The sequence below is a fragment of the Candoia aspera genome, chromosome 4 (assembly GCF_035149785.1).
Source record: "Candoia aspera isolate rCanAsp1 chromosome 4, rCanAsp1.hap2, whole genome shotgun sequence".
NCBI classification, from domain to species: Eukaryota; Metazoa; Chordata; class Lepidosauria; order Squamata; family Boidae; genus Candoia; species Candoia aspera.
Window position 1 is genome coordinate 44,198,806 of NC_086156.1, and position 16,610 is coordinate 44,215,415.

General features: G+C 41.4%; 1 protein-coding gene across 6 annotated transcripts; it reads left to right on the forward strand.

The window, feature by feature from the left end:
• The first annotated feature begins 648 nt into the window (after nt 1-648).
• Nucleotides 649-8,317, forward strand: GGCT (gamma-glutamylcyclotransferase). 6 transcript variants are annotated; one of them, XM_063303954.1, is made up of 6 exons: nt 649-772; nt 1,654-1,712; nt 3,307-3,477; nt 3,935-4,080; nt 5,482-5,617; nt 7,930-8,317. In XM_063303954.1, the coding sequence occupies exons 3-6, from the start codon at nt 3,316-3,318 to the stop codon at nt 8,089-8,091; spliced, it is 606 nt and encodes a 201-aa protein (XP_063160024.1). In that variant the 5' UTR covers nt 649-772; nt 1,654-1,712; nt 3,307-3,315; the 3' UTR covers nt 8,092-8,317. The 6 variants fall into 6 exon arrangements, with proteins under 6 accessions (XP_063160024.1, XP_063160027.1, XP_063160025.1 ...); XM_063303955.1 differs by having other exon boundaries at nt 658-752; XM_063303956.1 differs by lacking the exon at nt 649-772 and adding an exon at nt 915-1,173.
• The last annotated feature ends 8,293 nt before the right edge of the window (nt 8,318-16,610 follow it).

Here is a 16,610-nt window from a genome sequence, read left to right on the forward strand (position 1 = left end):
CTGCCATGGCCTGATATACCACTGAGCCTATTTACTAGGAAAAAAATTATCCAAGGATTCTATGCTTTCTTGAGAGTGAACCCCATTGAAGTCAATAGAAATTGTTTCTCAAGTTGTTGCAGTCCATTGCTTCATACAGGTCCTCTATTCAGATATCATTCTGGCTGAATTTCGTAATTCTTACTCACAGGCAACCGGGCACACCTTGAAATGATGGCAGATGCCACCCTAAATTGCTTCAGAACAGCAGTTTGTCCCAACGCCATGTTATATGGAATAATAGTACTGCCACCGTTAGGGAAAGATTTTGAACGCTAGAAATAGCAAACACCCTACTACGCGAAATCGTTCTGAATGGGACGGGCGGGGGGAGAGAGCCTTTACTCGATTAATTCTAAAAGCACGGATAAAGAGATGTCACCGAAGAGCAAAACATGCTTCCAAGCGCCAGCACCGACCTTCCGCTCAGCGTAACAAGAAAAAATGGGAAGCTTGCGCGAGCTCTTTTGAACCAATCAGAGTCGGCGGCTACCGTGTGCTTAGCCAATGAGCAGAGTCATCGCGAATGTTGCAGGTTGTTTCGGTCCGCTGCAGAGTGAAGAAGGGGCGAGGAGAGATCGCGACAGTGGCAGGTCTGGAGCCGGGGAGGGAATTCAGGGAGGCGGGTTGCTCGGGGACCTGCTGGGCAGTTGGTGGTGCTTGTGGCGTGGAGGGGAGCCCGACCAGACGAAAGGAAGGAGGCTTTCCACACGGTGGTTTCTTCGATCAAGTGGTCTGTGGTCGGGAATAGTGTGGGGGGAATCGAGAATCGAGGAGAGGATTAATGGCTTTTCCCCACTTCTGAGTTATAGCCATCCACTGTCCACACAAGATTAAATTTGCATGAAATGTGTTACTAATCCCTGCCCTTTTTCAGGTCACTGCAGACACCTGGCTTCTCTCCAAAGTAATGGGCATCAAGGCCTAACAGAGGCCCATTTTACATGCCTCCAGGCTGCCCTTGGACAGTGTCAGAATAAGGGAGAAATACTGCTCTGACCCTCAGGCATCAGGCTGTCTCATTCAGGGGCCTGGAATTAGATGAGGGCAATGTCCTGGATGCAATCATTTGGATTTGTCTGCACAATTGCTTGGCTTTCCTTTAGGATGGCGAAGTACAGCTAAGGAAGTCAGGTACAGTTCTACTCTTGTAAGGCAACCTGTGGTCCTCTGGATGCTTCTGAACTACAACTTCCAGACTTCCTCACCTTTAGTCTTGCTGACTGGGGCTGATTGGAGTTGCCGTTTAGAAGTATCAGAGGACCATGGTTCTCCCCTTCCTTCTTGCTTTTTTAGGTAACTCTTGTTTGCATTGTATTGCTTGTGCAGTCTTTTGAATGCTTCTGGATGTGCTTTTGTGATATTCGCAGTTGAGCTACTGTAGCTGAAGCCCTTTGGTATCAATCAGTTACTGAGTTTGGAAATGCATAGCCCAAAAGAATTCATTCTTTGTTGGGGTAAACTTCACCTTGAGATAGAACAGTTGTTCTGGAACTGTGCAGAGCTCAGGGAATCTCTATGACAGTTTTATCTAGCTGCAGCAATATGAAATTGAGGGTTGCAGTTCCTTTTCATTTTGTTTCTAATTCTGAAACAAACTTTTCTTTGTTTTAGATTTCTCTAAACTGCTGCTCTGAGATAGCGTTTTTCTCCTCTATCTCTTCCCTGCAAAAGTAGGTAATGTCTTTTATTTAAGCAATTTTCTTCAGCCTAAAATGTTGAATGCAACTTATTAGAAATATTGGGGATTGTGCTGCTAATCAGTTGTGACTGGAATAATTTCCAGAAGAAAACACGGGTAGGAAAGGCAATTCAGGAAGAACAAGAAACCCCTGTGAAAAAAGAAATATTACAGTAAAATATCACAGGATAATAAACTGTACCTAGGAGGAGGTACAGTTATATCTCAGTAGAAAAAGATTTGTGACATTTGTGCTACTCTTAAAGAGCTATAGATCATTGCCAGGATATAAATACAATTGTTTGGAATTGCACATTTAAATCTTACTTAGTGAGCAATTTGTCATATTTTGCAGCCTTCGGGTCTTTTTCTGAAGGGATGAACTTCCTAAAGCACAGTTCATAAAATATGCTAAACCATAGTGTGGTTTGTTTAGTTTTGTTTTAATAAGAAATCATTGTTGAGCAAACCATGGCTTTGTATGATGGCCGAACAGAGTGTAAAACTGGATGGTGTTCCCAACTTGCAAGCTACTCATCAATCTCTTGATTTTGACTACTATCCAAGGCATATCCTAGGAAACAGTTTCTGTTCAGGGAAAACAAATATCTGGGCCAAAGGCCATTTCCCTCCTTCATTCCTGTAGGTCAGATGATGTCATGGGGAGGGCAAATGTTCTGTCTCCTTTTACAGATGTCATCCAGCTGCTAGGGAAGAATTGCTTCAAGGTGTCTGGCGCACCTTGAAGTGGTGCCTCCCTGGGGACCTCTGTTGAAGGCATTCCCCACTGAGAGTGCCTTGAAGCACCATTTATCAGAGCTAGCATCATTGTTCTTGGGGATTGCCAACATGCTGTGAAGCCATTGCTTGCAAATACTCTCCACTGGGGAGTGCTTTCCCCAAAGGATGACTTAGTTTTCCTATGCTTTTTCTTTTGGGGAAACACTTGAAATAAACAAAACTGGAATCTGTGCTTGCAGGTGGGAGTTCTTTCAAGCACCCAGTCAGAGTTAGCTTACCAAGAGGGAAAATACAGGAGCAAGGAAGATAGGGTTTCTCTCTAGGGGGATGGAAAGGGATAGGGCTTAGAGATGCAATAAAACCGTGTTCCTGGAAGTCCCTCTGTAAATAGGTATAGGAATGCATCTGACTGTAATGGGAAGAAGGAATAACCTTGAGGAACAGGAGAAAGAGCCGTAACCAAGACAATGATCAGATAAAAGAAATCGGGGCAGAAATGTACTTTGAAGAAGAGTCTCAGACTGAATGCTCCCTAGTTCTCATGACAATGGAGCGGGGGAGCGCATTCAGACATGCACGAATCTGTTATTGTAAACTTGTAATAAAAGTAGTATTAGCTTGCATGTCTGGTTTCCAAGTTTGGTCTACCTCGGAGGGCTTACACGATCTCGTTATAGATCTCTCTAAAGTTTATAGGCTTTATAAACAAAAATAAAAAAGGAAAGAAAATAAACATTATTTGGCAGGTTCAAGTGTAAGGGAATTCTATGATATTCCATGCTATTTCTACTGATTTGCTTAATGTATATGGAATAAATGTCTAATTTATGCTTTCTTTGGCTCAGTTTCAAAAGATGGAAGCCTTTAACAACTGTCCTGGACTGGGTGGAGATTTGAAAATGCAAAACTGCAGGAGTGAACATTACCTCTATTTTGCCTATGGTAGTAACTTGTTGCAGGAAAGAATAATGTTAAGAAACCCATCTGTGGTTTTCCTTACCCTAGCACAATTACTGGTTTGTACTACCTTTCTTTTTTTCAACAATATTAGTAAGAAACTAATACTTAAAGCTATAGCTATATAATACAAGGGATATATGTTGAATATTCATCTCTGCTTCTGTTGATGTTCTTTCTATGGTTATTTTTACAGAGAGAAAAATAGTTTAACAGTGTTTACCTTTAGTGTTTGAAAGCCAGTTAGTTACTCAATTAGCTGTTCTGTTGTTGCAAGCATTCAAAATACAGGTTTTGGATCGATTTCCAACTCTAGAAATATGGTTCATGGTGGCTTTTTTTCCTTCCTGAACTCATTATTTCTAATTAATTTTTTCCATAAATGGAATTTTAAATCAGATATGTGATCTAAGATACAACTTTTCCAGTCTGCTTCTTTTGCCTTTCCAAATTTTGCATTATACAAAAACTAGAAACTTAAAACGAGATTGCTGACTTTCCTGTTTTAATTCACAGGATTATAAACTTGCTTTTGGCTCTCATCAAGGGAAACCAAGTCCTCAGTGGAATGGAGGTACAGCTACTATTGCCTATAGCCCTGGTGAAGAAGTGTGGGGGATAATATGGAAAATGAATACTAGTGATTTATATTCTCTCGATAGGTGCGTTGCATACAGTTCTTCCACTGTCTATTAATTTTTGCACAGATCTTACACTGTTGAGATCTTATTCTGGATGTTTGTCGTACACTTTTCAAAATTTGCCCAAGCTAAAAAAACTCCTCTAATTACAGATGTTCCCATTATAAGTATCAAAATGAAATATTACAAATTGGCCAGTATAATTGAACTTGCAAATGTAATCCCAGTGCTTGCCATATATTTGGAAAAACAATCTAGGGCTTTTCTGATTTATTTTATTTTATTTTATTTACATCCCACCATTCTTCCCAGATTTCCAGGTGATACCCATTGTGTTTCTGCTTCCAATTTTATCTGCACAGCTACTAATGTGAAGTCATTTGGGTTGAGAGACAGTCATCTGATAAGCTGCTTTGGCAGAGTATAGTACTGAGCCTGGGTCTTCCCAGTTCTGTACATAACTCTATTTAATCCATTTTGAAAGAATGCTAGGATGTATGCTTGGCTGGGCCACAAATAACAGAAAATGAGAGGAGGAGATATTGTCCTTTCGGTGAAGTTGGCGCTGATAATTAATATTGCCTTGTGACTTCTTGAAATTAATTTGTGTGAACTTTTTGTCTTAACTGGAACTGGGTTGTGTGTGAAATTTACAAGCCTCTAGAAGCAGAAAATGTCAGGCTGGTTTTGAATATAACTTCCATAATTGTTGCAATTGGCCATGCTGTTGTAACCTCTGGGAGTTGTAGTACAAAACATCTGGGGAGAATCAAATAGTGTACCCCTGTTCTAGACACACCTAGACTATTGAGGGAGAGTGCTGATCTCAGCTCCATTTGAACAAAAGTTAAGGTATTAGTAGGCTATTATATGAAAGGATTCTGAGGAGCAATTCTCAAGGAAAAAAAAACTATAGAAGATGCTTCCTTTCTTTTGTTTTTCCATTTGCATTTAGTACTAAGTTTTCATTGAGCAGCTGAGAAAGCTATTCTCTGGATGCAGCCTTAGCATCCCAAATTTGGATACTGTTGGCATCTTGAGTTTCAAGAACTACTGGAAAGAGTAGTCTTTTAAGTCACTTATGATGGGGTGTTACATAACGCTTTGCTAAATAAATAGCTGCTTTTAGGAGGTAAATCAATATATTTGATTAGTGGCTAAGGCAACGGGCTAGAAACCGGGGGACTGTGAGTTCTAGTCCCGCCTTAGGCATGAAAGCTGGCTGGGTGACTTTGGGCCAGTCACTCTGACTCAGACCAACTCACGTCACAGGGTTGTTGTTGTGGGGAAAATAGGAGGAAGAAGGAGTATTAGGTATGTTCACCGCCTTGAGTTATTTATAAAAATAATAAAGGCGGGATAGAGAAATAAATAAATAAATAAATAAATTTACTTGGCATGGCATTCCTTATTCTGTTTCAGGCAAGAAGGAGTGGAAAATGGCATTTATATCCCAATTGAAATCATAGTTAGGACTCCAGATGGGAAAGTAGTTAAATGTCATAGTTACCAGATGGATGACTATGTCCATGATCTTCCTTCTCCACAGTATAAAAAGGTATGATCCTTTTGCAATTCTGAATGGACTAAGAATTCACTTCCCTCCAGCAGTTCATCATCTAGAACAATGTGCATAATGGCATACTTTAAGTGTAATGGAATCTAAGGAAAAAGTAGTTGGTTTCACGTAAAAGATAAAACAGATTTCAATACTGTTCCAGTTAACTAATGCGTGGACATGTTTGATTTATGACATTCTGTAATTATCAAGGGTATATGTCTAATTTGTTTAATGTATAGCTGGATTAATAAGTTTTATTGCAAGCGATGAAAGCTTTGTGTTTACATGCTCTTCCAAAGTAAAGTTTACTTTGGCACTGTAGCTTAGCTTTTGCTGTCTAGGATTTTTACTCAGAGTAAATTATAAAAGATTACTCTACAGGTTCTCTAGAGCCCCCGGTCTCTTTCTCTCTCTCTTTCTCTCTTTGCCACATAACTATGAAACAGTTTTGCTCCATTCAAATAAGGTGTTTCTGTTTGCATGGTTACACTTGGGGATTACTGCTTGGTACAGTGGTCTGGCCAGACTACGTTCCTTCCTGGAAAGTGGCAAGTACAAATCAGACATACGGAGTCAACATGCACCTTGCATCATGTCAAGCTGATGACTTTGCAATAACTACTTCCCTTTGTTGTACCCGTGGCTGTAAAGAAGGGATTTTCTGAAGGCTTGTACTTTTTACTGATACCCCAAAGAGTTATTTTAAGAACCTTATTTTAAGAATAAGAAGAGTTATTCAAGTCATTTTGATTTGAATCCATTGTAGAGTCATCTTAGTTTGCAACCAGAGTAACTTTCATCTTATATTCATTTTTTTTTGTCCAGCACATAGATGATAAGTAATTATAAGAAGCTGCTTGTACTGTAAAGGGGGTGGATGTAGAATTGGTTGGGAGGCTGTTTGTCCAAAAGAATGTATGTGTGGAGGGGGAAAATGAAAGGAATGGTTGAGGTGTCTACATTTATGTTATCAAGTAAGTCTGCCCCCGTAGTTCCTTTTTAATATATAACTATTATTCTTGTCAGTGGGGAATGGAACTTTCCAGGTTCTAATCTGCAGTGCAAAAGATGAAAAACATAGCAACCTTTTATCTTGTGTCCCTTCTCTCTATTCCTGTTTTATTTTTTTACCCAGGGGGATGGTGGCAAGGAGGCCATGTCTGAGCATTTCTGGAGATAACCTGCCAATATTTGTATATGTTGAAATGTAAAACACTTGAACTTGTACAACCGGCTATGAGATTTAATAATGTTTGGAATAGTTTTGCTGGCACTTAATTGCAAAGCACAATGTGGTAATTACAGCTGTCGCTTGATGCCAAGACAGTTATGCCCTGATCCTTGCATTTTGACTCTTTGCACATTATACTAGCAGAAACTGTTCTGTTAGCCTGAAACATGCACATGAGTCCATTCCTATTCCTTAGATGTACTTCCCATAGTAATGGACCAACAGAAACATTGCTTCCATGCTGTTATATAACCACAGTTTATCCCTGAAGGAATTACTGTCCATTTCCCTATCATACTGTAAATATATGAAATAGCAACTGTTTATATTACTCAGTGTCAACAAGCATTTCCTTGCCAAGCTGATAGTATGTCTGATTTTTTTCCAAAGTATATATCTGGATACTGAGTTACATGAGTGATTCTAATCACAGAATGGGTTTTTCCAGTCCCTCCCCACCAAAACCCCACTGCCCTCCTCCAAGATCGGACAAAGCTCAAAGAAAGGCCTAAGATACAGTGCAGAGGTGTCGCCAAATATCAGCATGAAGGCAGCTAATGAATGCCACACCCCAAGCCTTGCCCAAGAGTCCCTTGGCATGGTCCGTGTGGAATCCACCATTGAAGCCTGACTTGCACATGGCCGACTCACCATTTGATGAAAGTGCTGGTCTTATGGGATTGTTGTTGATGGGATGAAATGATCCCCGTCTATGCTACCTTGAGCTTTCAGAGAAAGGTGGGTGTAAGTATAATAAAGATGTGGCTGTCTCATGAGATCTCAGTCATTTTTATTTTATTATTTTTAAAATATTTCTTTAGTTGGGGGTTCAGTGAATGCTATGCAATGACACTGCAAGCGCTTTTGTATCTGTGTTGCTCAACCTGCACCATACAAGTCTGTTTTATATTGACTTCTTGACTAAGCCAGTGAACGCAACCAGCTGTCTGTTGCCCACTATCTAGTCTTCAAATGGGGTGTGTTTGAAGCTGCTATATTTCTTCATCCTTTTTCTCCCAGTTATTTGTGTAAGGAACAGAAATCTAATGATGGAACCTTTCCATTTTTGTTCTTATAGGTCATCTGCATGGGTGCAAAACAGAATGGATTGCCAATGGATTATCAAAAGAAATTAGACTCTATAGAGACTAACAACTATGCAGGACCTGCGCCAGTGTTTGAGGAGATTGAAGCTGCTCTCAGTGCATCAGAAAAACAAAATGTTGAAGATCTATTTTAGTGTAACTTGTTTTAATTCTCTTGAGCATCCTAGTGACTATTTCTCTTATATTACAGTAGTCTAGATACATTTTAACATGGTCAAAATGACTGGTGGATGCCGCATACACCATAAGGTGAAAGATGATCCTTGATTATTAATTAATTCATATAAAATCCATTGTTTTCCTTCAGGTTCTTCTGTTTCTGTATTCTGTGCAATAAATTGAGGCTGGGAATAGTTTCTGGATTGTGCTTTAATCTGAATGTTTCTGCGCCAGTTCGATCCAACTACTGAAAAGAGTCTAGAGCTACCTATCTCTTACATATTACAGGTACTTCTTGCTTAACAACCATTCACTCAGCAACCGTTCAAAGTTATGACAGTGCTGAACAAATGGTAGTTACGACTGGTCCTCAAAGTTACGACTGTTGCAGTGCCCCTCCACAGTCACATGATCAAAATTGGGGGCACTTGGCAGCCCTCTCACATTTACAACTGCAGCGTGCGCTTCAATTCCCCTCACCCGCCTATCTCCCACCCCTCAATGGCAAAGGTCAGCTGTGGGTGGCACGGGTAGGTGGCGGAATACAGGACAGCCAAAAGGGCAGAGATGGGGGAGAGAAAGGTGGGTGGGGGGAGTTGAAGACGAGGCGAGCATGGCAAGGCAGAAGCGGGAGGTCCTCACCTAACAACCGCAACCGGGACTACCAGAATTGCTATCACTAAGTGGCATGGTCATGTGGTATTTCACCTAATGACCACTTTACTTAGTGACAGAAATTCCGGTCCCAATTAGGATTGTTAAGCGAGGACTAGCTGTATGTTAACTTTGCTTGGATAGAAAGCTATTATCCCAGCCTCCAGTCATCAACCCTTCTCCCAACCTTTTTAAAAAGCTGATTTAATCACAACTCACTTTTCCGCATTAAAAAAAAATACACTGCTGTTCTGGGAATTGTTTCTGGCCTTGTAAAAATTTATATACTATTTATAAACCCATGAAAATCCCTCTTCTGTCATGTCAAAGATGTGCCTATGATGGCATAGCAATTCTGGGGTTTAGAATTCGGAGAAGGAATTGTAGAAAAACTATTGATTATAGCTGCAGTGCCTAACAAGATGAATCAAAAATGTGTGTCTTTTTATAGATGGACAGTTGCAGGAGGTTCTTGTGCAGTGTGTTATATGGGAGAAAGGTGTCCAACAATGAGGATTTGTCCTGTGTAAAACAAAAAATGCATTAACTAATTCTCACCCCTTCACCTTGACAAGCCTTTCAAACTAGTTTTATAAAAAAAATTAGGAGGAGGGAGCTGCAAAGAACATCCTGTAATGGTCTGTGGGAATGCCCTTGGGAAACAGGAGGGAGAGCCACAGTGTGGACAACAGGCCTGTAAAATATGTCTCAACCCACAGAAGGAGACCGGGCATGGGAAGCATTTTCAGAAAGGACCCTCCCTAGTTTTCCGGAGAGGAAAAGGAAGGGAGGGGAGAAATACTTCCAACCTTGCCAGACTCTGTTAACGTAACCTTCCAATAAAGATAGAGCTAGTACTCCTGGTCATGCTAACAAGTCCTGAAGGGGAGCTACGAATTGTGATCCTACGACCTGAAATTAAGGTTTTAATTTGAGAACGACATATAGGCTACCTGTTTTTAGGCAGCGTTGCTGGTTTTAGGAACAATGGCGCTTATTCCGGTGCAACGCTGTAAAGTTCATAAGGCAGCCCCCAGCCGGGCGCCGAGGACCTGCTCCCGGCTTCCCCCGAGTCCCGCAGAGGGCAGTGCGAGCTGAGCCGGGCCGGTTGGGAGGAGGGCTGTCCTAGCCAGGAGCTCGAGGGCGGGGGTTCCGCGAGAGGAAAGGCAGGGCGTGGAGTTTCCCCTCCAGCGAGGCTGGAGTTCGCGCCGCGCCCGCAGGAAGCCCGATCCGCCTCCGCTACTTTTTCTTTCTCTAGTCCTGTCTATCCAGCTGCAGGTACGACTGAAGCGCGCCCTGAGGTTAGGGAGCTGGGAGTGCATGGAACGCGTGAAAGCAGTCGGGGAACGGGAAAGGCGGCCCTTGGGATTGCGTGGACGCTCAGGAGTTTGGACACGAAGCCTGGCGAGGAAGCGTGAGTAGGGCTCAAGCTGACTTTCGCTTCGTCGGGGCTGCGCTGCTCTCCCCGTCGTGAGGCGAGGCGAAGAAGCAACGGCAGCGTTAAGCATCTTGCGAACTGCCCACATGCCACTCGGGGGCGCTTCCCTCCCGACCCTTGAGTAGCCTCGGAGTGTCTGGCGGAGAAAGTTGCCGTTCGAACTGGTAGTTGGTGCTGGGTGAGCGCAAGTGCCTTCCAAGATTCAAAGCGACGAAAGAGTTGCGGGCTTCCGAGTCTGACATCGAGGGCATCTGTTCTGCCTCGTCGCACAGGGTAATCCTAAAAAGGAAGAAAGGCTGTTAAAACCGGAAATGCTGATTCCTGCTTTGGGATGCCCGGCGTCAAGGAAGAGATGGGAGCCCTTCATGGAAAGGGGGAATAGAAAAAAGTATTGGTGGAGGAAGGATGTCAACTTCCAAGCTGAGTGAAGATGAGAGGCAGAGTTCTTGAGAGGCGTTTTCCTGAGAACAGCTGATAAATAAAAGGGGGAAAGGAACAGCCTTTCCCGAAGTTAGTGGTGGGCTGCTTCCTTTTCTCAGGGCCTGGTTTCATATGTTATAAAAAGCCATGGTTTATTTAAACCAGGTTTGCTGAATACTCCTCAGTGGCTAAGTTTCACTTGAAGAGAGAAGCTAACAAGCTCCAGTGCTTAAAGATCTTGTGAGCTTGAATCAAAGGGTGGGGTATAGATATGAGTGATACTTAAACACATGCACCAGCCTTCTCCAAATGAGAGAGATCTCTGCAAATGGATTGGGCTGAAGCTACTGTTAGATGCAGGTGGTGGCAAGATGTGTGATCAGGAGCCAGCGTTGTGAAGCAGCAGCAGGAATTTATTGCTGATAATAAGATAAGTCAAATTCTATGAGGCATCAAGGAGGGAGAAGAGAACTCTCTATTAGTGTCAACTCCAGTGGCAGAACCAGTTTTTACTTTAGTTGCTATCACAGGCATGCAGCCATGGAGTGATGTGTAAATCTTGGTGGCTGACTTGACAGCTGGCGGTGGCTGATCTACTAAGTGGCTCAAAATTACCTGCTGTTGATGCTACAAGGCATGACACAATTGTGCTAAAGGAGCTGAGCTGCAAGTTGAGGACTTCAGAAGGGGAGAGGGCAAGTCAGAGCGCCTGAGTTTAAAGAGTGCAGAGCTAGCATAATGTACTTCAGGGGCGAGCAACATGATGTTTCTCAGATACTTGAGACTGCAGTACCCACAACCTCCTGCCATTACATATGTTAGCTGATGGGAGGGGAAATTGAAAACACCAGAAGGGAAGTAAGTTATATACCCCTAGTGCAGTAGTTAGACAATTGGATAAAACAGGCCCAGAGCAAAGTCCCCATTTAGTTGTGAAGTTACCAGAGTGAGTTTGGGCTAATCACTATCTCTCAGGCTAACAAATGATTTCAGCAACAAAACGACCATAGGGCTAACATCTGTAACTCCAAGTTAGTGCTCTGTAACACTTTTAAAATGAGACAAGGGCTTCCCCTTAGTTTACTATTTTAATCTAATCCTTCAACTGTGGGATCAGCATTGCTGCTGTCGCAGATGTTGGTGTATGCCTTTCAGTCAGTTACCTGTTCTCTGAAGCAAACCTTGTCTTAAACCTAAGCTGTAAATTGTGGCTAAGCAGTTCAGCATCACTGTAAGCTGAGAAAAAGGCTACGTAGATTTCATTTTTGGCTAGGATATACCATGAAATGAGCCAATACAAACTAACCATATTATGGCTTAGTATGATGTGCAGGCCCAATCAGTGAATCTAAGATTGGAAGTATGCATAAAAACCTAGACAGATTTGGGGAAATGGAAGCCATTTACCTGGTCTAAGACAACATAGGGAATTCTTCAGAGTTAGCTCCTATTCTCAGAAGCATGTATAATTGCGAGGGGGAAAAAATTAAATTGGGGGTGGGGATCTACTTGCAATTTTAACATCTAATGCCCCATCTATTGTTTTTTAAAGAAGTTCAACACACCTCATTACAATGAGTGTGTTACAATGAATTGTAATGAATCCTGTATGCCTAGTCATAGTGAATGCATTATACAAGTAGAATGTTGTTGAAAATGTTTGTCTTCCTGAGTTTGGGCTTTTTAAAATATATTTCATTGCATGACTGCTTCCCCATGCTGGCTGGGGAATTCTGGGAGTTGAAATCCACACATCTTAAAGTTGCCGAGATTGAGAAACACTGTGCTCAACTGTAGCCTGGGCGCTTCAAGTTTCTTGAGGAAGAGGCACTCCATGTCTCAACAACTGGTGTTATATTTGGGTTGGGCAGTTCTTGCAATTAAAATGTATCAGCCGTGTTTTAGCCATAGAAGTAAAAGGCAAGGTTCTGAGTTGAGCTGGAGACTTCGTGGATACTCCCATATAGTGTTCTAGGCAACAATACAGAAGCAGTTTGCTAGTGCCTTCTTCCTTTTTCCCAACTTCTCAGTCTAGCCTACAGCTCTGGAATTTCCGTCCAAGGACTAACTAAACCTAGTCATGCTTGGCTTCTGAGCCCAGACATGGTCAGCCAGATTATAAACAGAACCCAACAGACACATGGATGGAAATGTTTCATCAGAGAATTCTGCACCCCACCCTGCCCTCTGCAGGGGAGACATTTGCCTTTTAATCTTGGTTCCTTGCTTGACAAAGATTTCCTGATCCTCACTGATAAATAATTTTATTTGAGAACTTTCAGTGTAGAGGCTTTTCTTTTTCCAAAGAGAACTGGCTCCTGGAATAAAGAAATACTTATGTTGTCTTTTTCTTTCTCCATCTGGGGGGCTGGGTAAAAATATCAGTGATGGAAACATAACATTAATTGAGGGTTAGAAACCAGCCTTCCCTCTGCTGCTTTAGAATGACAACACTCAGGATTTCCAGCTGGCATGGGTTGGTATGTGAGGGATAGCAGTCCAAAGGAGAAGGACAGCTTGTTTTTAGCAAACTTAAGTTTGGATTGCTACCCCTAAAGTATAGAAAGATTTAGCCTCAACTTTAATAATAGTATGGTAATACTGAATTTTAATAAGCTATGAGCCTATGATTTGGTTAGTCTGAACTTGTAAGCTTTTCCTAATGTTACATTTTAAGATCCAGGGGTTGGACTGTTAGAAACCTTTCCTACTAGGGTGGTTGTTTTTTTTACAACTAAGTGGAAGGATGACCCTAGGAGAGCCAATAGACTGCAGTGATCAGAGTGTTAAATTAGGTGTGGAGACAGATTCAGTGGTTCTCACTGTAAAGTTCTCACTCTTTTCTTGGAGCAGTCACTGTCTTTCAACCTTACCTACCTCATATAGTTGCTATGAAAATGGAGAAGGCAAAATTGGAAATTTAGTAAGCAGTAAATCTGACAAATGCTTCAATGAAATATCATTGGGAGTCTTCTAGAGAGAGAGAAGTATGTATGTAATAGAAGTTTTGTATTTTCCCCTAGTCATGGGGGCTAAAAACAGCTTTAAATAACTAAATAAATTAATAGTCAGAATTTGTCCCTTTTGTTGAAACCTGAGATCTCTGTTCCCTTTTCTTAGGGAATTTTTTTCTCCCTTTGGCCTTCTAATAATTTACTCATTACTAATATCTATACAGTGGGGGATGCCGGTTGAATAAACTCCCCCATAAGACTCTACAACATGGTTATCGCCGCAAAAGTTGTGGTGTCTGTTCCCTTTTTTTTCTTCCTGCTTTGTTCTAAAAGAGGTTGGCTAAGTGGAAGCAGGATGTGAGTGAGCCAAGAAACTGACAGATTTTTCTCAAAAGTCCAAATCAGGGTCTTTTTCTGACAAGAAGAAATGAAAGTTGTTAAAATAAAAAGTAGTTTATTTGTCCCATGCTCGTAGAAACTAAAATGTGAGTATTTTAATTTCTTGACTGGTCTCTTGCTGTGTAAACCACTGTAAGACTACCAGAACATTACTTTGGTTTTGGCCTACCATGCTGCATCAGTTCAACCACTGTTGCTTTTAAACCATGGCTTATGTCTTAATGTAACATATTAAGCCATAAACATATGAAGCCAGCCAGTATGGCTTACAGTATTTGGTAAATTAACTATAGTTTAAATTAGCCATTGTACAGTGTAGTAGACTTACTCCCAAATATCTTGCTGCCAGTTAAAATGTATATATATAGAAAGTAAGCAAACTAAAACAGCAAGACAAGGTAGATAAAATTACTGTAAGTTTAAAATAAAAGGGTAACAGAACTTCATTATATTGTTCCAAGATTAAGACATCTTAAGTCGTCTTATGGCAATAGCTGCTGATAAAAACTTAGCAACTATCTTCATGATAGTGGGTGCTGGTCAGAGAGTGCTACTCAACCACCTCTCCCTCATTAGGACCTTGATCGCTACAAGGAGGAGGTTTAGGTATATGTGTGCATAAGTTCTCATAAAAGGAACAGTGCAAGAATAAGTGCACTAAGGTCTCAGGTTCATTCTGGCCACAGGGGCAATTTCTCATGAAATCAGATTTTGTGAAACCTCCCATCCAATACTCTTGAGGGTAGAACATTAAAACCAGCCAGGAAGAAGGCTCTACAGTGGGCTGTAAACCAGCTTGAATAGATAGTTTGCAGCTCTGAAAGGTTTCCAAGGAGGAACCCACCCATGTAGATTGCCTGTAGCACTCAAGTCTGATGTGCAATATCGAAACCTCTGGTAAATCTTGGCTTTCGCTTTCTCTAGGTCTAGAGATTACGGAGAGTGGATGGAGAGGCCAGAACACAGGTCAGCTGTGATTTTTTGTTTCCATCCTGATGCAAAGTTATAAGAAGAATCAGTAGGGCCAGTGGGCCATCAGAAAATAAAAGCTTCGGCCAATAAGAGAGACAGCAAACACGAACTCTCATCACCTCTAGTGTAATCATTCCTGTTTCCATATGGATTAAGATATTTGGGACATAGCATGGGAGCTGCTCACAGAAACTTAGACTGAACTGTATCCTAGGGCTTTAGATCTTGGTAGGTGCGTATCTTGGTTATGCAAGTGATTTGGGTTGGCGTTGCTCAGCCACTGTGTATTTTAACTTTTGTATTGTTTATAATTGTTTTTATTTTATTTTTAACTCTGCTGCCCAGAGTCATTTGTTGAGATGGGCGGCCATGTATATTGCATAAATAAATAAATACATGCCGTACAGCATTTGGGATATAGGTTTAGCTTTAAACAGCTTAATGGCAGCAGGTATGCATCTACCTCCCTTTGAGTGGAAAAAACCCAGGATTGCCTTGGCACCAGAGTCCCCTTTTTGGGAGAGATGGGCGGTGATAGAAATTTGAAATATAAATAAATAAATCATCAGTACCTCTTTCAAGCCTCTGGAAATTGGCAGGAACAATCCAGAGCAATCTCTGCCAAAGCCAACAATGGTGCCAAGGCAATCCTGGGTTTTTTCTACTCAAAGGGAGGTAGATGCATACCTGCTGCCATTAAGCTGTTTAGAGCTAAACCTATATCCCAAATGCTGTACGGCATGTATTTATTTATTTATGCAATATATATGGCCGCCCATCTCAACAAATGACTCTGGGCAGCAGAGTTAAAACTAAAATAAAAACAATTATAAACAATACAAAAGATGATGTTACCTAGTCGGGTAATGAAATGTCTGCAAGGAACCACCAAGCTCAGGGAGCACCATGGACTCCATGATTCAACCCTGAGCTACAGATATTCTCTTTATTGGGCTTGAAAGATTACTCCAAGATATTTTAAAACTGGAACTTGTTCTATTTTGTTCCTATTTGCCATTGATGTTTATGGCAACTAGGTCCTCCTAAGAAAAGCTTAATTTTAGCAATATCACAGCCCTTATAACTCTAGAAATGCCAAGCTTAAGAACAAGGTGCTGCCTATTGTTTGTACAGTATCCACAAAAAGCAACAACTTGCTGCTCTCAAGCATTGTTAGTAAAATTTATTTTGTACCCCATTTGCAAAGAGGTGAAAGTTTTCCAAAATCTGTATAGCACATCTCTTCTCTCACCTTGTATCACTTTCTAATCATTGCCTGAATAATAATTCCTTTATCATCGTAACTATTTAACTCTATCGTATAGATGCTAAACTGAGAATATTATCTGTCTTTTTAGTAATGCAGATGTCTCCAGCCATAGAGAATGTTCTGCTGCTCTCCAGGACTGAGTCATCTTACTTTTTCCATACTGTCTCATTTTTGCAAGCACTTACTTGTGTGTGTGACTGCATGTTGGGAGTTGTAACTTCCTAGCTCCCTAACTGGAACTGTGGAAAGTTTCAGTCCCATCCCGTCACCTTTAGTGAGAATAATCACAGTATGCAAGTGTGGGGAACCTGCAGCCCTGTAGATATTGCAGAATTACAATTACAGTGTCAAGCTCTAGCCATCATGCCAATGATGGGTTATGCTGGG

Excerpts from the sequence above, each read along its gene's own strand:
- GGCT (XM_063303954.1), top strand. The coding sequence starts at position 3,316 with ATGGAAGCCTTTAACAACTGTCCTGGACTGGGTGGAGATTTGAAAATG. Across the intron at positions 3,478-3,934 it reads TTACCCTAGCACAATTACTG|GATTATAAACTTGCTTTTGG; the intron begins GTTTGTACTACC and ends TTTAATTCACAG. Across the intron at positions 4,081-5,481 it reads GATTTATATTCTCTCGATAG|GCAAGAAGGAGTGGAAAATG; the intron begins GTGCGTTGCATA and ends ATTCTGTTTCAG.